This window comes from Myotis yumanensis, unplaced genomic scaffold (assembly GCF_028538775.1).
Source record: "Myotis yumanensis isolate MYYU_CA2020_CCGP unplaced genomic scaffold, mMyoYum1.0.hap1 SCAF_11, whole genome shotgun sequence".
Taxonomy (NCBI): Eukaryota; Metazoa; Chordata; class Mammalia; order Chiroptera; family Vespertilionidae; genus Myotis; species Myotis yumanensis.
In genome coordinates this window covers 11,784,064-11,808,734 of record NW_027223762.1, presented here as the reverse complement: position 1 = coordinate 11,808,734, position 24,671 = coordinate 11,784,064, and the positions used below count along the sequence as shown (strand labels likewise).

The window sequence follows — 24,671 nt, the reverse complement described above, 5'->3', positions numbered from 1 at the left end:
CCTCCCGGGAAGGCGCAGACACACTGGACGCTTTTAGCAAAAAGTAGACTTTATTACAGCAGCAACTGAGGCGAACTGAATGGCCCCCGGGCCACACTGCAGCACCACCCTTCTCCCGCCCCCTCCGCCCCAGCGGGATTGTATAGTCAGCTCCCCCGGCGCCGTGGGCCCCCACTCCACACAGGCTGGGCAGGAGCCGGCAGTTCAGCTACTAGCCCCCAACTAGGCGGCTGCTGAGGAGGCCCAGGCCCACGTCTGTGCAAAACAAGTAAACAAAGTGCAGAGGGAGGAAGAGAAGGGGAAGGGGTGGGGTGATGCTCAGAACCAGGGCGCCCCAAAGCCCTCCTAGATAACAAAGGAGCAGGGGCCTCACAGGGTAATACTGACTGGGGGGAAGGGGCGGGAAGGCTGCCGCACTCAGCGACAGCCACAGCTCAGGTCAGCGCCTGGCCCCAGTAAGCTCTAGGAGGAGACTGCGACAGCGGCCGAGTTGAGGGTGTTGTTCCTGGCAAAATTGAACTTGTTCAGGGTCTCCTCGAGCAGAGAAGTCAGCCGGCTCTGGTCAGCCTGAGGGAGAAAGCTCAGTGAGACCCGTTGAGAGGAACGGAGGCAGGGAGGCAGCCCCGCAGGTGAAGGCAGAAACCTCACCTCACTAATGAAGCCCAGCTGAACCAGCTCAGCCGCCAACTCAGGGATGTTCTCATCTGACAGAGAAACAGGAGAGCGTGAGTACACGGTGCAAGTGAGAGGCACGGAGCCCTTCCAAGAGCCCCAGTCAGTCTACTCTGGCTGGGAAAGAGTGATACAAGCAAAACTATCAGACTTAAATTTTAGGGGCTGATATATTCACTTCGTGTAAGTCGGTGCGTGACTGCCCTGTCACCTTCCCCACCCCTGAGTGTGCCCCTCACAGATAAGGCTCACAGACTCCCATCCTGGGAGGGAAAGGAGAGACTCACTTGGCATCAGGTCACAGCTCAGGTGCCGGTTCAGTTTGTCCTCCAGCTTCAGCAGAAGCGTTAGCTGGGGAAGAGGACAGTCAGAAAATGAGGCTCCTCTTCTCCACCCTCTGGCCACCCAACCCCACGCAGCCCCGGACCGGAGCCTTACGTGGTGTTTGACGCCCTCCTCCACTGACTCGATGTTGCACTGCATCAGCACCACCTGGGGAGAAGGGACAGAGAGGGTTGGTTACTAGAGTAGGGACCAGGGAGTGACATGGTTGCCAGGGAGCAGAAGCACATTCTTTTCTCCAAAGGACAAAGCCTTATTTGAGATGCCCTCTTCTCCCACCATAACCATACCAACATCCATACCCACAGAGCCCCACCTTGCGGGTCTCCACCTCAGCTGGTTCGGGTGTTGGAGTCTTGACAGAGGGGGGCACCACAGGTGATGTCACCTCCTCCTGCTGTGGCTGCTGGGGCCGAGGCAGCCCAAAGGCTGTCAGGGGGTAGATCCCATTCCTAAAGGGAGATCAGACAAGTCACGTGGGCTCTGTGCATGCCTTAGCACGCCCACCCCTGCTTCCTCAGAAAGCCGCCTCACTCCCCTCTCACCTGACATCTTCGAGGAATTTATCCAATTCCAGAGCCGGTGACTGAGAGTACCTGGAGGAGAAAAGACAGATGATGGAAGGAATGAAACAAGCAAAACAGTAGATTCAACCATTCCCAAAGAATGGACGGTTGACAGAATCCTCAGGATGGTAGTGACCAATCTGCCCCTTTCAGACCCTCTCAGTTACTCACAAAGTCTGAACTGGTTCTCTTCCTGGTCCTGCAGGGATTTCGGCCAGTACAGCACTGGTATCCATGTTTTTGGTGATCTCCTCCAATGCATTCTCTGGAATCATGTCTGGAGGGCATGCCAGAATGAGAAGTTATACAGGGATAGTCAGACTAATGTCCTAGATGGTACAGAGGTCCTGGGGGGTTAAGAATCCCTTAGCCCTGGCTGGGTACTCAGTGGTTAGAGTGTCGGCCCAGCACCAAAGGGTTGCAGGAGGCAACCAGTCGATGTGTCTCTCTTAAATCGATGTCTCTGTCTCTGTCTCTGTATGTATCTCTCTCTCCCTTCTTTCCCCTCCCTCACTCCCTTCCACTTTCTCTGAAAAGCAATGGAAAAAATATCCTCTAGTGAGGATTAACAACAAAAAAAGAATCCCTTTTGAAGCAGAAGAGAAAAGATAGCATGCCAGTGATAGTTATAAGGCTCCAGATAAGAAGAAAATTCCTAAGAGGGCCGACAGGACTCACGTTGGTGTCCCACAATGCAGTGGGCAGCAAGGAGTTTCAGGGAGGGTACTTCAAACAGTGCTGGGTGGAACAGAAGCTCTCTGGCTGTTGGTCTGCGAGCAGGCTCAGACTGCAGGCACTTTTGAATGAATTCCTGGAAAAGGGAACAAGGAAGTGGAACAGGCATTTGGCAAGCACCCCACTGTGTTTTCTCTCTCTCTTAGCACAGGGCTTTGTATGTATATACTAGGTGCTCAACACTAGTTGAGGGAACCCATTGCTAAATGTTATTGGAAAGGGCTTTGAGAACTAAATTTATAAGGTATTATATAAAAGGTATTATTCACTGCCCTTCTGGTTTTAATAATTATTTTTCTGCTCTCCAACCATAAGCTTTCTCTTTTCTTTACAGTTCAAACTTATTTTCCTTATTTCCTACCTCTCTGCTTTATTGGCCCAACTCACTGCCTACTTATCTTCTCCAACCCTTGCCAAATTTATCTTTTCTCTTCCCAAACATATTCATTGTGGTCAATAACATTCACCGTCTTTTAATTTCCTGAGCCGAGAACCACAGTTTCCTTTGTCCACTACACTTATCAAATGCACTGGATTTCCCCATGCCTCTTCTAAGTCACCCCTTTCCATCTCCATAGGGCCCCTGATTATCAACTTTTCCTCCTTTCAATCTTGAAGGCCCATAATGTCATATTCCTAATCTTTCCCTTGAACACACCACCCCTAACACTGAACTGGAAACTTATTCCACACTAGCCTCAAGAATTTCCATTAGTCTTCTTTCATTTCTCTCCCTTCCACACTTAATGTAATGAGCTACAAACTATCCTTGTATGGACACTCCTGTCCTGATTCCCCTTACTGCAGTTTATCTACTGACTCATAATCCTTATAATTCTTTAAGTCTTAGCTCATTATTTAAGGTCACTTTCCCTACCTAAAACTACAGTTGACCCTTGAACAACATGAGTTTGAACTGCATGGGTTCACTTACACTTAGATTTGTTTTAATAAATACCTGTACTGTTTTCAATCCGTGGTTGGAGAGGGCAGACAGTATGCATTGATCTATGCCATTTATACAGGGGGCTGGGCATCCCCAGAGTTTGGTATCCACAGGGGGTCCTGGAACCAATCCCCTGTGGATACCAAGGGATAACTTAAGTTTTAGGGAGTCAAAAGTTATACGCAGATGTTCGACTGCACAGGGGGTTGGTACTCCTTCCCCGCGTTGTTCAAGGTCAACTGTGTGTGTGTGTGTGTGTGTATCCCCAAATGACTGATCAAATTCAAACTGATTTATTTAAAAATACCAAGACAACCAAAGGACTTATATGCATGCATATAGGCCTAACCAATGGACACAGATAACTGGAGTGTGAGGGCATGAGTGGGGGGGATGGGGAGGTAATGTGGGGATAAGGACACATATGTAATAACTTAATCAATAAAGAAATTTAAATATATATATATATATCAAGACAGATGTCTTAGAGCCAAGACATTAGGGGTGAGTTAATTAAATGTTTGACCAAATACAGCAGACTAAGTTTTAAGTTGATACTTTTGTGTGACCCATGAATGATGTTATAAGTATCCAAATGGGAAATTGGAAGATGGCGGCATAGGTAAACACCGGAGACTGCTGCCGCAAACAACCACTTCAAAAATACAACTAAAAGACGGAACGGACATCAACCAGAACCACAGGAAGGCTGGCTGAGGAGAGACTCTTCAACTAGAAGCAAAGACAACAGCATTACGAGGCTCAGAGGAGGCGCAGTGTGGACAATTTAAAGGTGCGGAGGTGCGCGCGCAAAGCGGGCTGGTGGCTGAGGGCGCGGTTGTAGTTTTCAATCAGGAGGGAGTCTCAGACTCTGAGCTCCAGATCTGGGCAAGTCTCTAGGGACCCAGACTCAAACAGGAGAAGCGGGACTGTCTGGCTACGGTCCCTCCGAGGTTTGCAGCGGTTGCTGGGACTGAGAGCAGCCATAACTGCTCCCTCCGCCTGCCCTGTTGAGCCCGCCCCGCCCAAGCCCTGCGCAGAGCCATTTGCCGGATCGCCTCAGGCAAAGGCTAGATTAGCACCTCCCCAGAGGACAGAAGTTTTCCACACAGCTGATTCTCACAGCCAGTCGGCCTGGTGGTCAAATACCTCTAGTATTAACTACAACAATTAAGGCTTAACTAGAACAAGACTGCGCACAAAGACCACAAGGGGGTGCACCAAGAAAGCATAAAAGATGCGGAGAAAAAAAAACATGACAGAAATGGAGGATATGGAGCTAAAAAACGCAATTTTGAGGGCTTACAATAAACTTGAGCAGAGCCTCACGAAAACTAATGAGACCCTCGATGCTATGATAAAGAAACTAGAAATTAAGCATACACGGACTGAAATAAAGAATATTATACCCAATAGCAGACCAGAGGAGCACAAGAATCAAGCCAAAGAATTGAAATGCGAAAAAGCAAAAAACACCCAACTGGAAAAGCAAAATGAAAAAAGAATCCGAAAGTGTGAAGATAGTGTAAGGAGCCTCTGGGACAGCTTCAAGCGCACTAATATCAGAATTATAGGAGTGCCAGAAGATGAGAGACAGCAAGATATTGAAAACCTATTTGAAGAAATAATGGCAGAAAACTTCCCCCACCTGGTGAAAGAAATGGACTTACAGGTCCAAGAAGCGCAGAGAACCCCAAACAAAAGGAATCCAAAGAGGACCACACCAAGACACATCATCATTAAAATGCCAAGAGCAAAAGACAAAAGAGAGAATCTTAAAAGCAGCAAGAGAAAGAGACTCAATTACCTACAAGGGAATACCCATACGACTGTCAGCTGATTTCTCAACAGAAACTTTGCAGGCCAGAAGGGAATGGCAAGAAATATTCAAAGTGCTGAATACCAAGAACCTACAACCAAGATTACTTTATCCAGCAAAGCTATCATTCAGAATTGAAGGTCAGATAAAGAGCTTCACAGATAAGGAAAAGCTAAAGGAGTTCATCACCACTAAACCAGTATTACACGAAATACTGAAAGGTATCCTTTAAGAAGAGGAAGAAGAAAAAGGTAAAGATACAAATTGTGAACAACAAACATGCATCTATCAACAAGTGAATCTAAGAATCAAGTGAATAAATAATCTGATGTACAGAATGAACTGGTGATTATAATGAATCAGGGACATAGAAAGGGAATGGACTGACTATTCTTGGGGGGGAAAGAGGAATGGGAGATGCGGGAAGAGACTGGACAAAAATCGTGCACCTATGGATGAGGACAGTGGGTGGGGAGTGAGGGCGGAGGGTGGGGCGGGAACTGGAAGGAGGGGAGTTATGGGGGGGGGGGGAGAGGAACAAATGTAATCTGAACAATAAAGATTTAATTAAAAAAAAAAAAAGAAATTGACAACAGTAAAATAAATAAATAAATGAATAAATAAATAAATATCCAAATGGCTGTTGGCAGAAAAAAGGTTCTCTACCCGTGTCTTAGAGTGTATACCAATTACCTGAGGTAACCATCAAATTAGTTTACCTCCATGCTGAATTAATGCATAACCTTTAACCCCAATATTACCCTTCATAAATCCTGAACTATGTGTATATACAAAACACATGGTAGTCACCACATAGGGAAGTGTTTACTGTTTTTGCCTGTCCTTTCTGGTTATGTTCGCTCGCTCTTATAAGAGAGCACATTCCCAGTAGGTAGAATGGAAGAAAAACTGAAGACATTTCGAAAGTCTGTTAAGGAGGAAATGACCCTGAAGATTCTTACCCTCTGCAATGGGTCTTCTAGAAGCTGGATGGCACTGCTGATGGCTTCCTGTGGCACATATGAGGACTCTCCGTTGCCCTGAATCTCCAGCACTGCCATCTGCAGCAAGGGGAATAAAAAGGCAAGTGGAGAACTCAGAACCTCAGTGTTCCCAGTCACTCCCTCAAGACCAGTACTTTACTTGTCCTCCCTCCATCTCCCCTTCCATCTTCTAATTTGACCCCTTTCCATCACCACCACCCCTCCTTGGTGTGGTTTCCTCACCTCTAGTGCACACATGCCAAAGGAGTAGATGTCTACTGCCGTTGTCACATTAGTGACTTCTAAGGGAAACAGAGAAGGCTTTGGTGAGTAAGGATGGGAGCAGGGCATGGCAGAAATGCCTTTTAAAAAAATTTGTATGCCAGTAGAGAAGGACTAGCAGTTTCAGTTATGTTATTTCTGTGGAAAACAGGGAGGGGAGAGGGCAGAAAAACTAGAATGCCTCACCTCCGTATTCTGGTGCAAAGAAGTGTAGATTCTTCTGCTCTTCCCGACAAGTCTTCACATGGTTGTTGATAGTGTCAGGAGCCACTGGGAGTAGGGGAGATACCCACAATCTAACCACCATGAACAAAGAAGTCGCACTCCAGAGAGGCCCCCATAAGCCAAATTCTCTCCTGAAGTCTCCAACCCTCAAAAGGCACAAACCCTTTCCCATCAACTACAGACTATACCGGAGCACCACCTACCTCCCCTTTCTCAGTCTACCACTTCTCATCGAAGGTCCCTAACTCAGTTGCAACAAAGGTTCCATACTAAACTAACAGGTTCATGGGGCTTTGGGCTAATCAAGGAGCAATACGGGCTAAGGAAAAATTCACTTGTGACCTGTTCACCTTCCCCATAGCCCAGGTACATCTAATCCCTGATCACAGGAAAATGTTTGATGTAGTTCTTTCACCCACCCTGCAAACAGCATAAAATACCAGCAGCCCTTCCTAATCTAGGACCATTTGAGACCTGAGACACTTAAAAGATAAGAAGGATACAACCAAATAGATAGCCTCCTTCTTGCCCACCTCTGCTGTCTAAAACTCAGAAATAGCTCAAAATTGAACCAATATCCTTGAGTCACTTTCACTTTTAACCCACAAAAAATTTTAGACCCCTGCTCTATCTATCCCCTTATCCTTCAGCATTGCCTGCCACAGAGCTGAACGAGGAACCAGGGTCAGGCCCAATTTGGACTCACTCAAATCATAAACAATGACTACATGTCACAGAGTTTGGGAGCACAGTATGATTTAGGGAACCAGCCTGATGATGAGGGGAATAAGAATCTAGGATGTAAGTGGCCAGCCAGGCAAGTCCATAGGAAACAAGCAGGTTATGGAAGGGCAAGCAGTTGAACGACTGGGAGGGCAGAAGCCAAGCAAGCGTAATTAGGCAGGGGAGGTAGGAGAATAGGGGTTGCTCCCACGACTGCATGCACTGGGCAGCCGCAAAGAGGAGCAGAAGGAGCACAAACAGAGCCCCATGTGGGGCAGAGGGAGCTCTCACCATTAGCAAAAATCCTATGAAACACTGTTGGGAACAGAGCAGCCCGTAAGCGGGAGGGAGGAAAACAGAGAAAAGTTGTGAGCGATGGAGCAGCCAAGCCCCAGACAAATGGACACGCAAATACCACACAAACACGGCACACAGAGATGTTAGACACTGCACACAGATACACAGCAAATGAAGACACTCACAGCAGGCACAGCCTGGAACCTCCTTTGGTTGGGTCCAGCCCCAGAGGCTCAAGTTAGACCTTACACCCATCTCTTCTTGCCCTTTCCCAACCTCCTATCAAGATCTGTGATTCTCTGTATTTACCCGTTTCCCTCCAAAAAGCTGTACAACTAGGATTAGACCCTACACCCTTTCTACTGACTGGCCTCTCCTATGAATTACCCCTAGAAAGGTCCTTTCTCTTATCACCAGCCCACACCTCAGAATTTTGCTCTGTTCTCCCCATTCCTTTCGTCTTACCCCCATGGTTCCCAAAATCCCGAGGCTCCCCTGCCCAGAACCTCTCCCTCCCCTCACCAGAGCCAATCTTGATGAGTCCGTTGTGCTGGATGAAGATGGTGTCACAGGTCAGGTTCCCATGGATGATGGGGGGGTCACAGGAGTGCAGGTAGCTGTGGGGGCACTGGGCTGTTAGAGGGGCCACTGGGAAATTAAGGGCAGGGGGAACCCAGGGGTTAAGAGGGGCAAGGGGCTGGTGATCTCCTGGTCACCACAAAGATAATCCCCACTCTCTGAATCTCCATTTTGCCTGAGGAGTTAAATAGCTGGATAGGCACTAGGAGAAAGAGTTGGGAGACAGTATGGTGTTTAGGGCATTAGGAAGGTTAAAAGACTCATGGGGGCCTAGTCTTGAGAGGATATGACTAAAAGAAAGTGGGGTGAGGCAGCAGAAACAGCAGAATAGTGCTCAGAAATCTGTTTGGAGGAACTAAATCAGGAGACACGGGAAAGACACTAACCAGACCCTACATACCTTAGAGCAGAGAGGATTTGTGTGCACCAACGCTTCCAAGCCTGGAACAGAGTGAGCAAGGGGCAGCAGTGATCCCTCTCTCAACCCCCTTCCTGATCAGCTTTATAATTAACATAAAATTTTTGAAACCCCCAAACCAGCTTAAAACTTTGTTCTCCCTCCATACCTTTTCATTCATAGTCTTGTGGTTCTTTTTGGTCTTCTTCAAAAATTGCTTAAGACTACCAGATGACATGTATTCTGTGATAAAAATGACCTAGAAGAGGCAAAGCACACCAATAAAGCTTTATAGCAGAAATGATCCCCTGCCTTTATATACACAAACACCACATGTATATAAATTTGGAAGCTTGGTTTTGTTTTTTAAGTTTGTCTTTTTTGTTTTAATACCACTTCCTTAAATTTTATTTTAATGTTTTTTGGGAATTCATCTCTTTTTTTGAAATATGTTTTTTACTGATTTTTAGAGCAAGAGAGAAACATCAATTGGTTGACACCCTCCCCGCCCCGCCCCCTATAGGAACCCCGAACCTCAATCTGGGCATGTGCTCTGACTGGGAATCAAACCAGCGATCCTTCAGTGCACAGACGACGCTCAATCAACTGAGCCATGCCTGTAAGGGCCACTTCCGACATCTAGTAGTATAATGAAAACTACTGAGCTATGTATGGGAAGGAGAAAATAAAAGTTCACTCATTTCTGCCCCATCTATAACCAGACAAAAGGCACTGGTGGTAGTCAAAGCCCTACTCTCATCACCATACCAATTGATTCCAGCTCTGTTTCAAAACTATCTTGTTTTACTCTCTGGATGTAAGTAAAAATAAATGTAGCTAGTTTGTTGCAGTAAGCGCAGGAAAAAGTTCTTACCCTGGCCTTGTTCTCTTTAATGTCAGCCCAATACTTGTGAAACTTAACAATGTTGAGATGTTCCAATTGAATCAGATTATCAAACACAGCTCGGACCTTTTCCTGGGAGCAAGGGTGACAGTGGGATTATTGGGTTAGAAATCATTGTAATCCTGAAAAACCATTCCCTATCCCTCCCCAAAATGATCTAACCCCAACATACTCTCCTTAGTCAGCTTCCCAATACCAATTCCTCTTTAATACCAGCATTCTAACACCCCATAGATAGTCTGTATCATTTCACCATTACCTACCTCCTGCAGCTTGTAGTTCTTGCGCTCAGAGAATTGTACCTCATTCCACACAACCTCTACGCCCTCCTCTGTATCCATGGCCAGGTATGCACTGTCAATACCTGGTACATTCCGCTGATTCACCTAAGAATTCAAATGAAAGGTAATTATAGTTACCTCATGAACCCCCAATTTTAATACTCCATATGATCATCTTCACCAAGGCTCTGACCTATTGAAGTTTGGTCTGTACCTTTCAGAATCTGCCCCTCTACTTCTCACCTCTTAGAATTCACTCTCCTAAAAGTGACACTTCCATCACCTTACCTCTTCTCGCCTCTTCTGCCAACGCCCACAGGGTGACTCTTCCAAGATCTCAGACTCATCTTCACTTTCTTCTTCTTCCTCTGGGGAAGCAGCTGAGGTTGTGGAAGTCACGGGAGGTGACACTGACGTCAGGCCAGTTGCTGAGGATGAAGATTCTACCTTTGGGTCTGAGCCACTGCTGAGTACTGTCTGGGACTCCCCCTCCGACATGCTGAAACAAACACTCAGGCCTGCATTGGTTGGGGCAAGGATGGATGAAGAAGGCAGAGTCAGGATAGATCTATAAAGATTTAATCCTAAAAACCTCATCTGGGATTAAAAAGAAAAAACATACCTCCTTTGTTTCCTTAAAATCCAAACGCAGAAACAGTCCTGTCTGAACACTGAAGCCTTAACTACTCTCCTAATCTAGAGAAGAGAAGCTAGTTTGGTTGAAGATGACCCACCCAAGAGTGGCAAAGACAAGATTGATGGCAATAATGCATCCTTAGTAAAGTCCAAATGAACAGCAAAACCAGGGGCCCATTGTTTTCTCAGCAAATATTTGCTCAATAGCCTTCCCTTTGAATCCTCATCTGCCCTATTTGCACTGTGCTCAAGAACTAAGCTACATGGACACCGTTCAGAACAGATTACTCCAAACCCCAAAATGTTCCACTTATCCAGCCCAAAGGCTGGACCTGTAGCGCTCTCAGCCAGTTTATCCTCGTGAACCCCTCAGGGGTTCTTCCTTGTGACTTACTCCATGAGAACTAACCTTGGCATTCACTATCCATCCCTCCTACACACACAAGGAGCCTGCCAGTCCATGGTGAGGCCACCCGTGGGCCAGGTGACAGGCAATGGTTAGTGACTTCATCCCTGATGACCTCACCTTCCCTGTGATGTGAGTGTGGCAAATGGATATTGAGTAGCAACATTTTTTCTCATTCACTCATTCAACAAATATGTATTAAGCACTTATTATGGGCCAAGCACTGGGCTAGGTGCTTGAGATACAATGAATAAAAGAAAACAATGTTTATACTCATGGAGTCACAAATTTAAAGCAGATCTCAGACTTTAAGCTTCCAGCTTTCATTTCATTCACATGGCTCCAAGGCACCATCCCCTGAGGCACTGGATCCACCTTCCTATACTCCTTTCAAGTACAAGTAGTTATTGGAACAAATACTAAAGTACTAGACAGTATAACATTTTTTCAGGGACATAGCTACTGGAAGAAAAGGAATTCTCAAAAGCTAAAAGTCACTAATTGTCCAGATAGTCATAGAACAACCGTGGTCTGTTATTCCATTTCTCTAACAACAAAAGCTGTGAAGGAGTTGGAACCCGTGTGTGCTGGTCCCCAGGGAGGGCTCTCCAGTATGAAAATATTATCCTGGAAAGTAGAGTTGTTCCTCTAAGTTCAGAATACAGATCTCTGAGCAACACCAATCTTTTGAAAAACCTCATTTCTTTTTAGAACTCGAGAATGCCCCCTTCTGCCCATCTCTTCCCCAACCTATACTATGTTTTTTTAAATATATTTTTATTGATTTCAGAGAGGGAGAGGAAGAGAGAGACAGAAACATCAATGATGAGAGAGAATCATTGATGGGCTGCCTCCTGCACACCCCCTACTGGGGATCAAGCCAGCTACCTGGCCATATGCCCTGACTGGAATCGAACCCAGGACCCTTCAGTTGCAGTCCAATGCTCATTGAGCCAAGCTGGCTAGGACTAACCTACACTACTTTTAACTCAAGTCAGGAGATTTTTATTAGATAACACCCTACTAAATACCAGAGAGCAACAAAGCATACAGAGAAAATCTGGCAAGATATTATTTCCCTATGTTATTTTCTAGGTTCTTGACTATCAAACATTTTATTCAACCAGCCAGGAAAGCTATAATGTGAATGTGTTAGTAATCCACCAGAATATGAGTTAATTTTGGTTCCTTTCTAGAGCAGCTATAATATAGAATATATCCAGAATCTGAACAGCTAAGTGAAATTTCCAGCTAGATTACAATAGGAAATACTAGTGGAATTCTAATACTGGAAGCCTGTAGCCAATGGACTCTCAAGAAACCTCTGGATCCAGAACACAGACTACTAATCCACAGAAGGGCACAAGAAAAACCAAACTTTCATCAGTCATAGGATGCCCTTTGAACGTGCTTGTCCTCTCCCTCCCCAATCTTTCCCCAGCAGCAAAATAAAGGCAATGCCAAGACCCCCCAGCACTCCCCCTCCTGCTGAAGAAATCTTTGCAACACTGGGAGTTTTGTCCAGCATCGTTCAGAGGTTTGAATAAACCACCTACGGAAAAGGCCATTTACGCCCCTAACGGAGTCTTCTCGCCGCCTCCAGCCACCCCGAGATGCACAGTGTGTTCATTTCGGAGCAATGGAGGTAGATCACCCTGCAAAGTTTTTCTCTGAGACTTGCATTTCTTGGACTGCAGCCCCTCTGCATTGCAACTCCGCGGCCAGCAGCTCGGCAGGCCACAAGCCTAGGCTGCGCTCCCCCAGATCGGACCCCAGAGGGCCTCGGAGATCTACAGGGTTCCTCGGCAGACACACCGCGGGCGCAGGGGAGGAATTCACACTCCAACAGGTCGCCCTGCCAGGTGTTGGCGAGGGGACGCCGGCCCCGCAGACCAGCAGGCCGACCGGGGAGCGAGCGGCAGCCACCTCCGCACCGGAGGGCCCGCGGCGCCGCCGCAGGCGCAGGCCACGCCCCCGCGCAGTCAGCGCGCCGACCCCGCGAGCAGGCGCGGCCCCGTGGCTGCGCTTCCGCCGGCCGGCCGCCCGGCCCGGCCCGCCGCCCCCGCCCCCGCCCCCGCGGCCAGCCCCGCCTCTCGCCAGCTCGAGTTGGGCAGGAACGCCGGACCTCGCGCCCGGCGTCGGCAGGGTTCTGGACCGCCGTCCGCCGTCGCCGCCACTCGGGGGAGGTGACGGAGGGCCCGGCTAGGACTGTGGGGCCCAGGCCGGGCCCCTCGGCTCCCGCGGGCCGGGCCTGGGCCGCCGAGTCAGCAGGGCCGCCTCCAGACACCCGCCTGCCGGGGTCCCACCGCCCCAGGCCGCGGAGACCGACACTTACATCGTCTCGCAGGGCCCCAGTCCCCCACCCCCACCCCCAGCCCCCTACCCCTACCCCTACCCCTCTCGGCGCTCACCTGCCGACTCGGCTTCCCGCAGCCTGCGCTTCAGCTCCAGCTCAGGTTCCGGGGCAGTAGATACGAGAGCCTCCCTCACAGCTGCGCTCCGCAGCGCAACCGAACTGTGGGCCCCGCCCTCTCGGCGTCCCGACCAACAGAGGGGCGGTGCCGCAGTGCCGCTGGGTTTCCATTGGACAAGGGCGCCGGAGAGGGCGGGGCCTCGGGTAGATGGTCGTCGGCAGGGATCGCTTTCCGCCCCGTCTCCTCCCCTTGAGCTTGTCCGGCCGAGACCTCTCCGAGGCTGCGATCTTGTCGGTCTCAACTGGGGCTCATCTCTGTCCACTCCTCCGTCCACCCCAGGTGCCCCGGAAGGTTCCGCGGGGCGAAAGGAAGGCCGCCTCCCTCTTCTCGAAGGCGCCATGACAGTTTTTGTCCGACTAAAAGACAAAAGGAGCCAAAGAAGTAGCTTCAGTTCTAAGCTTAAAAAATTACTGAACACATTAACACTGAAAATTAATAGTTGACTTTTCGTGATTGCATAGCACTGATATTTGCCAAAACTTTGTCAGAGATTTTCACAGATGTTTATCTCATTTGCTCCTCATAAGAAATTGAAATTATCATTCAATGATAGTGGACAACTGCAAAATACTGAATCAGAGACATTAAGCTATTTACCGAAAGTTGATAAGAGTCAAATCCAAAACAGTAAGACTCATCAAATAAGACTTCTTCAAAAATGTTTGGGGGGAAAGGATTCTGCTAAAACCAATCACAAAGCCTGAAGGATAGCAGTTCACTCTGCCTTGAAACACGTATTAGGGAGGGAGGAGGACAAACCCATCATCAGAACTTGGGAATGTCATAATCACCACATTTCATTGTCCTTACAGGGAATTTCTCAGTCTTAAATAGAGAAAAAAAGGAATCTGGCAAAAGCCTCTCGTTTTCTCTTCACCTCAAAATGCTTACTTTAAAAAACCAGTCTTTCATCCTTCCTTAATTCTTTTACCATTGAAAGAGAAAGCTCTAACACTGTTAGACATCTAGTGGAAGTTATGGACCTTGTTTTGGATTTACCCACCAAAGTTAGCATACAATTTCAGGTAGTTGAGATTATAAATCTTTGTTCTAACCTCAAAGAAAAGATGTTTCTCCTCTCCTGTTTAACCTTTACTTTCTGTGAGCGCCAAAGCAATTGGATCACCCGGCCCATGGGTCGCACTCATTAGATATCAGTTGATATTATTCTTATAGTTTCCCATTCCATTCCCTCTGGGCCATAGCATTATCAACCTTTCCCAGCGGGAGGTTGGCCAGCTGGCACCACCCACAGATATGGCTGCAGTGGGTGTCATAGTGACTGGTCATTCCGGTCTAGAATGATGTTCCGGTCGCTGGCTTTTTATATATAGAGATTTTATTGATTTCAGACAGGAAGGGAGAGGGAGAGAGAGAAACATCAATTATGAGAGAGAATCATCGATAGGCTGCTGCTGGAAGCCGGTCCATCCTTGCTGCTTGACACAGTCGCTGCAGGGAAGAAACATCTGCACAGCATATGTTTCAAGGGATCTGGCGTATATGGCATACTGTTCTTAATATGTTTGCTCCCCTTCTTGGCGTTATGTGTTTTAACCAAGGTCACCTCTTCGAGAAAGGTTGTTTCCCCAGGTAGGGATTTTTCCCTGAAGTTAGGGAGGGAATAAAACCCCTTCACTAAGTGCCAGGCGGGTAGTTAATCACTTTAACTACGAACAATCACGCTTGCCCTGGCTGGTTTGGCTCAGTGGATAGAGCGTCGGCCTGTGGACTGAGGGGTCCCAGGTTCGATTCCGGTCAAGGGCATGTACCTGGGTTGCGGCACATCCCCAGTGGGGAGTGTGCAGGAGGCAGCTGAATTGATGTTGCTCTCTCATCGATGTTTCTAGCTCTCTATCCCTCTCCCTTCCTCTCTGTAAAAAAATCAATAAAAAAATTAAAAAAAATAAAAAGAATAATCACGCTTAAGCTACATAATCTTTACTCCCTGGAATGGAGATAAGAAACACCCTAACCTTTGGAATAGAAATTGACAGGATTAAAATCAACTGGTATAAATACAGATGTAACAAGACAACAGGAGACAGAACCTAGAGAACCTGGCAGAAGAACCTAGAGACAGAACCTAGGGAGAGAACCTAGAGACAAGACTTGGCTGGAGATCCTAGACAGAACTTGGCTGGAGATCCTGGCTAGAGGTCCTGATTAGGCTGCTGATCAACTGAAGGCTGTCTCCGTGTCATTCCTTCTTCGCCAACTCTGTCCACACCTTGGGGAACCCCTGGACCTGCTGGGGTTGGACCCCAGCAGGCTGCCTCCTGCATGCCCCTTACTGAGGATCTAACATCCTGAGCATGTGCCCTTGACCGGAATTGAACCTGGGACCTTTCAGTCCACAGGCTGATGCTCTATCCACTGAGCCAAACCAGTTAAGGATTAATTTTTCTATATTGTTGAAAGTATTACAGAGATCCCCCATTTCCCCCCATTGATTCCCTCCTCCCGCCAGAGGATATTTTCTCCATTGCTTTTTTTTTTAATCTTTAAATTCTTTATTAGTTAAGGAATTACAAATGTGTCATCATCCCCCCCTTAACCCCCACCCTCCCCCCTCCCCCCTCATGCTCTCATCCCCCTGTTGTCCATGTCCATTGGTTTGGCTTATATGCATGCATACAAGTCCTTTGGTTGATTCTCCACTGCTTTTCAGAGAGTGAAAGGGAGGGTGGGAGGGGGAGGAGAGAGAGAGAGAGAGAGATAGAAACAAACATCGCATGAGAGAGAGACATTGACTGGTTGCCTCCCCAAACAAATGCATCTCAGGGGAGGGTAGAGAAACCGAAACCCAGTTAGTGCCCTTGACCCGAAATCAAACCTGGGACCCTGCTGTGCACAGCTGACATTTAAACCACTTAGCCATACCAGCCAGGACACCAGCTTTTTCTTTTATGAGTTGCATCTTTGATGTTGTATTTAAAACCTTCTCTGCCCTAGCCAGTTTGGATCAGTGCATAGAGTGTTGGCTTAAGGACTAAAGGGTTCGATTCTGGTCAAGGGCATGTACCTTGGTTGCAGGCTCCTCTTCAGCCCAGGCCCTGGTTGGGGTGCATGAAGGAGGCAACCAATATTTCTGTCTTTCCCTCTCTCTCCCACTCTCTAAAAATTAATGGAAAAATATCCTCATGCCCTAGCCGGTTTGGCTCAGTGGATAGAGCGTCGGCCTGTGGACTGAAGGGTCCTGGGTTCGATTCTGGTCAAGGGCATGTACCTTGGTTGCAGGCAGATCCCCAGTAGGAGGTGTGCAGGAGGCAGCTGATCGATGTTTCTAACTCTCTATCCCTCTCCCTTCCTCTCTGTAAAAAAAATCAATAAAATATATTTTTTTTAAAAAAAAAAGAAAAATATCCTCAGGTAAGGAGTAAAAAAATACTAATAAAATAAAATAAAACAGCATCATGGTAACCAAGGTCATGAAGGTTTTCTCCTATGTTAAGTTCTAGGTTTTACAGTATTGCACTTTACATTTAGGTCTAGATCCATTTTGAGTTAATTTTGTGAGGGGTGTAAAGTTTGTGCTTAGATTTGATTTGTTTTCTTTTTTTATAAAATATGTTATTTTTTAGAGAGAGAGGAACTAAGAGGGATAGATAGAAACATCAATGAGAGAAACAGCATCGATCAATCAACTGCCTCCTGCACGCCTCCCACTGGGGATCGAGCCCACAACCTGGGCATGTGCCCTGACCAGGAATCAACTGATGACCTCTTGGTTCATGGGTCCACACTCAACTACTGAGCCACACGGGCTACGCTAGACTCATTTTTTACATGTGGGTGTCCAGTTGTTCCAGCACCATTGTTTTCATATGTTTATTGCCCAGTGGCATTTACTCTTCAGTTTGCCTTTCAAATTCTGGATTGATCATCTTTTTCTTATTGGCTTCTAAGAGTTCTTTGTATATTAGGAAATTCCCATTGTCTCCCCAATCTCCTACAATGTGAATCCCACTCTATATCACTACTAAAGCTTTACTCATGTATTTAAACTCCTACTCCTAATCCTTTCACATTCCTCACTCTACAGGACCTCTTTATTAGAAGTTGGGACTGAGCAACACGTTCTTAAAACTATTCTCTTACTTTTTATAATACTGATTTATTTCATTTCTTTCTCAACTTGTCCTAATTTCTCTTTTTATTTTTATTTTATTTTTTGTTAATCCTCACCGAGGATATTTTTTCCATTGATTTTTAGAGAGAGTGAAAAGGAGGGAGGGAGACAGAAACATTGATATCTCACATCAATCTGTTGGCTCCCACACCCACCCAGCAAGGGATCAAATCTGCAACCCAGGCATCTGCTCTTGACCAGGAGAACCTTTGGTGTGAAGGCCGACTCTAACCAGGGAGCCACACCAGCCAGGGCTCTCCCCTACCTTTAATTTCTATTCTTTCCTCTAACTATTAATGTGCCCAGAGTTGTATTCTTTGTTCTCTCTACACCATCCTTTAGATAATATATCCATTGATGAGCTTCCAATATGTCACCTGAATTATATTTATCTCTAGCACATCTTGCCCAAATGCCAAAATAATAGTGGATGCTCCATTGTCATTTCAAACTTAATTTATCTAAAGATTTCTATTGCAAGTCAGTAATCCACCACAAGAACCAATTTATTGGGAATAAAAGCCAGATGGCTGGAGACAGGGTGAAAGACTTCTTATATACCTATTTTACCTTTTGAATAATTTATTAAATGATTGTAAAGAAAGGCAATGCCTTAAGACCACCCATGTTTGTCTAATTCTAAGCTTCCCAATTGACCTGCTGACCTCATCTTCCAATGGACTCTAGCTTTGCATTGTGACATCTATAAATGTATAAATTTACTAAAAATCACTATAAGAATTCACAGTGAGTGAATCTTAATAGTGTGAAAATTATTCCTCAATAAAACTGTCCAGAATCTTTCAAGATTTTGGTTTTCATAGATCAAGACAATTGGCAAATCTGTTGGGTTTCTGCTCTAAGCTTTTCTTCTTCAATACGAAATTCAGTAATCGTGCCTCTAATGTGATCATCCCTCTAGGGATGTGATGTGGATCCTTTCTTGGAAAAGAGCCTCTTTCCAAAATGAAGGCATAATCAAAGGAAACACTCCTTTGCCTCAAGCTTGGCATTTACATTTCTGCAGAGCCTCAAACTAAGAGAATCCTAGATTTCTTGATAATGGTGAATTATCTGAGGTACTTAAAACATACACATTCCCAGGATCTTCCCTGGATTAACTGGAGGGGGGGGGGGGGGGGGGGGCGGGTCTTGAGTATCTGTATGTCTCAGAATCTTCCAAGGTGACTCTGATGCAAATAGCCTGGTTTATCCCTGTCTAGGAATGATTCCTTGTAATATCGCCTCATAAGTTAGGTCTCTGAGCTTCATTATTTAAGTTATGAAATGGGAACATTATTTAGCTCTATACCTCTGTCATGTCATAAGAAATTGAGTCAACTTCTAAGATAAACATAATAGGGCCATAGGGGAATAAAATAATAAAATAACAAACAGTCCACCTAAATTAAGAATTCACCTGAAATTATATGATTCCCACAATTGCATTCAATTATGTTAAAATCAGATTTATTATGTATTTTGTTCTGTGTTTTACTGGCATAAAGGTAATACGTCTTATGTCACAGGGATGTTGTGCAATTAAAATAATTATCAGGTCATTCTACAGCTTTTCCTGGGCTAAAAACCTTAATATAAACCTTTTCTGTTTGATTTCATATAGTTAGTTTACTTTTGTTGTAGTAATAAAGATAACTTTCCCAAATCTAAAGTTATTTCCTGTAAAAACAGATCAGACTGTAAAGAAAGGCTTAGGGATCCTTTCTAGCACTAGTGGTCTAAGACTCCCTTATTTCACATCTCATCGCTGTATTTCAAGGCTTGAATAAGAGAGCAAAATTAAATTTAATTAAACAAATACTTGTTTAATGCCAAATATGTACCAGGCACCAGGCTAGGCAGGTAGTAGGGCAACAAATGAATAAGACAAAGTTCCTGTCCTCAAAGAGTTTATCTTTATTTGGGAAGATATCTTTTAAACAAAAAAAAAAGCTACAATACCCAACAAAACAAAACAAAGCAAAAAAACAGACAAGAAAAGAAAAATAACAAAACAAAAAAGCTTTTTAAAAAGTTACAAATACTTACAAGGGCAACAACAGAAGTACATATAAAGTTCCATAGACTGAATAGAGAAGGACATGATTGACTTTTTAGATGAAAGTTCCCTGAGAAGATGTAGTAGGCTAATGGCCTCCAAAGATATCCACATCCTGATCTCTGGAATTTGTCAATGCTACCTCATATTGAAAAAGGGACTTAGCATATGATGAAGGTTTTGAGATGGGGAGGTTTGCCTGGCTTATCAGGATAGGCCCTAAATGTAATCACAAGTGTTCATAAAAGAGAGAGGCAGAAGGATTTGACTACAGAAGAGAAATGTAACCACAAAAGCAAGAGGCTGGAGTGATGCCAAGTAATGCAGGCTGTCTCCTGAAGCTAAAAAGGCAAGGAAATACGGCATCTTCCTAGCCCCTAGAAGGAACCAGGACTGCCGACACCGTAACTTTAAACCAGTGATGCTGATTTCAGCCAGCTGACCTCCAGAACTGTGAGAGCATAAATTTGTGATGTTTTAAGCCACCACGTTTCTGGCAATTTGTTATAATAGCCTTAGGAAACTAATTCATAAGGTTTCTCAGACAAGACTGATGACTGTCTGACCTTGGTTTTAAAGGACAGAAATTGAATAGAAATTCAACCAGCAGTAAAGGGAGGAAAGAATAGTCCAGAGAAGATCCAACTGTCCTTTTTTCTGACTCACCAGTCTTGGAAGAAAGGAAATTGGACCATAAATCCTATGATTTTCCACTGCCAGTTATGTCACTTTTTAACAGTAAGAGTTGAACATTTCCAACATAGGTGTTATTTTTCTTTCCTTTAACCTCACCTCTGGCTTTTCAGTTTGAAACTTAATCTTTATTTTTACAAAGTTTCTTACTTCTAGAAGAGGAAACTCTTCAGGGAGAACATTAAGAGAGTAAACGAGAAAACTAAAGAGAGAATCAGATAAGAACACTTTTTTATTTTTTGGAGCAAGCTTGGGAAGAGAGTGACAAAGCCCTCTCCAAAATAAGTAAAGGAACTCCTTGCCTGGTTTGTTTGGGACTAAGAGAAACAAAATAGTGAAAATAAAAAGTTAATAAGAACTCTAAATTGGGTATAATTGGAGAGAAGACACAAGAATATACAGTATATAGCTAGGAGAGGGGGATAATAGATTGAGAGCCCCAACATATGAGAGTTGTAAAAGAAAATAAAGAGAATGATGATAAAACAGTTTGAAAACAGATAAGATTTTTAAAGTATTGATGAATGACATTAGTCCTCAAATATTAAAAGTAAGCTTTTAGTACTAAAATAAGCACATGCTATGGCACATCATAGTGATATTTATATAACATCAAGGATAAAGAGAAAATTGTAAAAGATATCAGAGATGGGAGAAAAAAAACAGATTACCTATGAAACAGCAGTCAGACTGATAAAAGACTTCACTGTAAACCTAGAATTCTATGAAGGCAAAATACATTTGATATAGCAGAAATAATTAAGATATTTTTCAAAAGCACCCACACAATCTCACTGAAAGACAGATTTATAAATAAACAATTTATAAAACTGATTGGGAAAACTTACACTCTGGCCATGATGGTATAACAGGAATGAAATTTACCCTCCTGCCTTAATCATCCAGAAAACTGGACATAATATATGAAGCAATAGTTTTCAGACATTTGGATAAAGGGTAGCACTGGATGATGATCCCTGAGAGAATGGAAACAAATGAAGTGTATCCTCAGAGTACTGTCTAGTTTTCAGGCCGCTTTGTAGAGAGAGCAAACCCAAACAAAGCCTGACAACCTCACTGCATTGAGAAGAGTTTGGAGTTTAGGGAGGCCAAGGTGGCAAACATTTTCAGGGCAGAGAACCAGAAAGGATGGAGCTACTCGGAGAGAGAACAATCGAGTTCTGCAGAGCGATCTTGAGGTTTTGGCTGAGCATTGAGCTAAAACATACATGAGGAAACTATCATATCATAATTGAAGAAAGAACCATTTAAAAGGAGTGGGCGGAACAGTCTTTCATTGGAGAGAAAGCTATTTTGGTGGGCGAGGTAGCAGGATTCAATGGGCAGGTTTCCTTTTATTGCTCTTTTTGTTCTTTAGTCCCTAGCAAATTGTAGAGCCAAGTAATTACAAATGTGAAGTCATTTGTTTCTTTGAACATGAGCCTCAGTTAAGAACTTTTGTCCTCCTGATAACTATAAGAAGCAGCAGGACTTTTCTAAGTAATATTATGGTTCTCTTGGGCCAATCTGGCAGACTGAACCTGTGTGTCCTCAGTTCTTAGCAGCCAATATGGCAAAGGAGTTCTCCTACAAAGGACTTTGAGGAATCACTAAGGAATGGTTAAGTGTGCCACACAACCTCTCTAGAAATTACTATTGCTTTTGCCAGCTGTCCTTGCTCCTAACCACTGTTACTCTTGAACTTTGCCACCGCCTACTGCACATGGCCCCATCCCAATGAACATAGATCTCCTCACTTTATTCTCCAAGCTCAGCTTAGTCCTGGCTATTTAACAAGACACAGAGGCACAGACCTTAAAAACAGAGGGTAGTCCACAGTTGCCACTTAGACGCGGCCATACTTCAGATTCCGGGTAAGGCAGCCAGCTCAGCCTGCCCGCTTTCCTCACCAGGAATCTCCAGACTGCCACGTCTGGGAATCCTAATGCTGGGACCAGAGAGCATCTTTCCTTTCCAGTTCAAGGCCTGCTTATTTCTAGAGTATCTGACTGAGGGGCTTTCTTTTCCTGAGGGGGGAAAACTCACCTTCACTTTGGCCTGCTTGATGCAATCCCAGGAGTTACTGGTACTTTCCAAACTTGGGATAATTTGGCTTTTATGTAACACCACTTTGTGAGATGCCAGTGATTCAGGCCAGTCTGTGGACTTACGTGAGGAGTGAAGATAAGATTGGCACTCACTCTTGAGGGTGGCTCCAGTTTTGTGAACACCTGTGAGCAAACACTTGGATAAAAACATACATAGGTTTTCCTGAAAACAAGGATTTTAAGAAACATTCCAGTCTATATTCTCATTTTAAGGGAAAGAAATGATCTCTGTTTTCCTTCAAGGGCACATTCCTGCGAAAGACGTAATTTATATTACTAATACATAAATTAACTCCAGCAACTCAGTCTGAAACATCTGAATTTTGGTTAATTGTCATTTCACAATTATCTTTAGGATAAAAGTGACTATTTCTTTCATGTATGTCTAGACAGCCCATTCTGGTGATATCCTTCAGAAAAGGAAGACTGCTTCAAAATGAATTTATGTCTTGCCTTCTAGAAATACAAAACAGCAACTGATTTTTTAAAAAGTTTCATTTATTGATGAAAACAAAGTGTAGTATGGCTTAGTCCAGAACTTCAGAAATAGACTCTTTCCCCTCTCTCTTCTGGTAACTTTAAAATATCTGTATTCCTTTTCTCTTAACCCTAAATCTTGCCCCCACAGTTTGCCCCTGCTCCCTGGACACATCTTTCACCTACAATCACACACAGGAAGATATATAGTGTCAAAACTGCTGTGCTTCCAAGGCAATATTTTATGACTAGTATCATGTCATCAGAAACAGGATGTGAAGGAAGTATACGAAGGGTCAAAAACAGAATTAGAAACCCCAGGAAAAGTCTGGGTTAATGGGGAGAGTCTGGGAGGACCTACTTTCCAATTACTCTTTTCTCATTCTCTCCTCACTTAACATCTTCCATATGAAGGTTGAGTTTCTCAAATCTGTGGTCTGTTCCCCTCTGGGGGTCTTGTATTTCCAAGGCACTATGAGGCTTCCATGAGAATTTTAAAACTTTGAGCTTTAAGTTGTATAATATAAGCATATTAGCATATTTTGGATGATCTAGATGAGCACCTTATATTTTTGAGTGATCTTATGTTTAAGTTTTATCTTCAATGTTTGACCAATTGAGAGGCAAGAAAACATAAGCAATCTAGTGATTTAAATATGTAACGTGTAAAGGATTGCCAAATGCTCAGAATTTAGTTATTGTCTATCACAACAAACCAATCCCACGCCTTTATATCCCTTGCTGTGGAATAAACTGGGTGTATGTTTTACAGACCCTTTTTTTCCTTTTTTTTTTTTTATTCTGGGCATCCCCTAATGTATATGTTCGGGAGCTGCTTCTGTTACTATGTTCCATTAATCAGATTTTGAAACTCACAAAGATAGAATCAGGAAAATCAATCTGTGAATATGATGGTGAATATAAAGAAAATTGTTTTTGCTCCCTACCAAAGCATGAAAACTTTGTGTCCTTGGAAGTGTACTGTAACGTTTTTTGGGGAAATGGGGATGGACTGAGGATAATCTTCATATTCTTGTCTCTTTTCCCATCTCTTTCCAGGAGCTCCTTTAGTATCTTTTTTTTTTTTTTTTTAATATGGAATGCTTCACGAATTTGTGTGTCATCCTTGCGCAGGGGCCATGCTAATCTTCTATCATTCCAATTTTAGTATATGTGCAGCCGAAGCGAGCACCCCTTTAGTATCTTCATTTCCATTCTCTGAGACACCACTGCCCTCCAAGTACCTCACTTTTTCCTTCAGTCATGTTTTCTTTTCCACCTTTTCCCGTGTCTATTTTTCTTCCATTTTGTTTCAGGCAATCTATTTTTGTGTAATCATCATTTAATAATTTAATGTTATTTCTCTCATTTACTACAGTATATGTTTATGAATACTTAATATATGGCTGTCTTTTGGTTGAATAATAATACAACAATGCAAACTTCACACTTTATATTCAGCTCCTCTTATCCTTAAAGCAATCTGGAAAAGTAGATCTTGTGTTTTATAGATGAGGAACTGAACCTGAGAATCAGTAACTTTGTTAAAGACCACATAGGTAATATATATCAAAACTCATGCTTTTTTTCATTCTTAGGAAAAAAAAAAGCTTGTATTCTTTTTACACTGCCTTTGTCAGAGATCTCATGTAAGTCACCACAGGCCTAATTAACATCTTCCTCTACCCTCATCGTCTAACGTCAACCCAGTATCTTCAATGTTTGTACATCCAGTTGTCACCTTAAACAGAACCCACCTTCTTCTCCCCAAACTAGCACCCTCCCACCAACACACCATTTCCGGCTACTGGCTCCACCAATTTTTGTCACATTCAGGGGGAAAACCTTGCTGTTCATTCATTCAACAAATATTTCAATACTGTTGAGCACATAAAAGAAACGTGCTCGGGGTGCTGAGATATACAGCGATAAGTT

General features: G+C 44.3%; 1 protein-coding gene and 1 non-coding gene across 3 annotated transcripts; both read right to left on the bottom strand.

The window, feature by feature from the left end:
* Positions 1-31: 31 nt before the first annotated feature.
* Positions 32-13,309, bottom strand: NRBP1 (nuclear receptor binding protein 1). Of its 2 annotated transcripts, XM_070428898.1 has the most exons (19): positions 13,205-13,309; positions 10,040-10,269; positions 9,734-9,856; positions 9,441-9,542; positions 8,736-8,825; positions 8,570-8,610; positions 8,113-8,207; positions 7,585-7,608; positions 6,532-6,615; positions 6,307-6,365; positions 6,043-6,141; positions 2,259-2,391; positions 1,752-1,857; positions 1,560-1,610; positions 1,331-1,466; positions 1,111-1,164; positions 960-1,023; positions 649-704; positions 32-567 (listed from the first exon to the last, which is right to left on the bottom strand). In XM_070428898.1, the coding sequence occupies exons 2-19, from the start codon at positions 10,247-10,249 to the stop codon at positions 463-465; spliced, it is 1,632 nt and encodes a 543-aa protein (XP_070284999.1). In that variant the 5' UTR covers positions 10,250-10,269; positions 13,205-13,309; the 3' UTR covers positions 32-462. The 2 variants fall into 2 exon arrangements, with proteins under 2 accessions (XP_070284999.1, XP_070285000.1); XM_070428899.1 differs by lacking the exon at positions 7,585-7,608.
* A 10,516-nt stretch (positions 13,310-23,825) lies between these two features.
* LOC139020188 (U6 spliceosomal RNA) lies at positions 23,826-23,928 on the bottom strand. The gene has a single exon (XR_011473209.1). It is a non-coding gene; the product is annotated as a U6 spliceosomal RNA (small nuclear RNA).
* Between the last annotated feature and the right edge of the window lie 743 nt (positions 23,929-24,671).

Excerpts from the sequence above, each read along its gene's own strand:
- NRBP1 (XM_070428898.1), bottom strand. The coding sequence starts at position 10,249 with ATGTCGGAGGGGGAGTCCCAGACAGTACTCAGCAGTGGCTCAGACCCA. Across the intron at positions 6,142-6,306 it reads TTGGCATGTGTGCACTAGAG|ATGGCAGTGCTGGAGATTCA; the intron begins GTGAGGAAACCA and ends CCCTTGCTGCAG. Across the intron at positions 1,467-1,559 it reads AAATTCCTCGAAGATGTCAG|GAATGGGATCTACCCCCTGA; the intron begins GTGAGAGGGGAG and ends ATCTCCCTTTAG.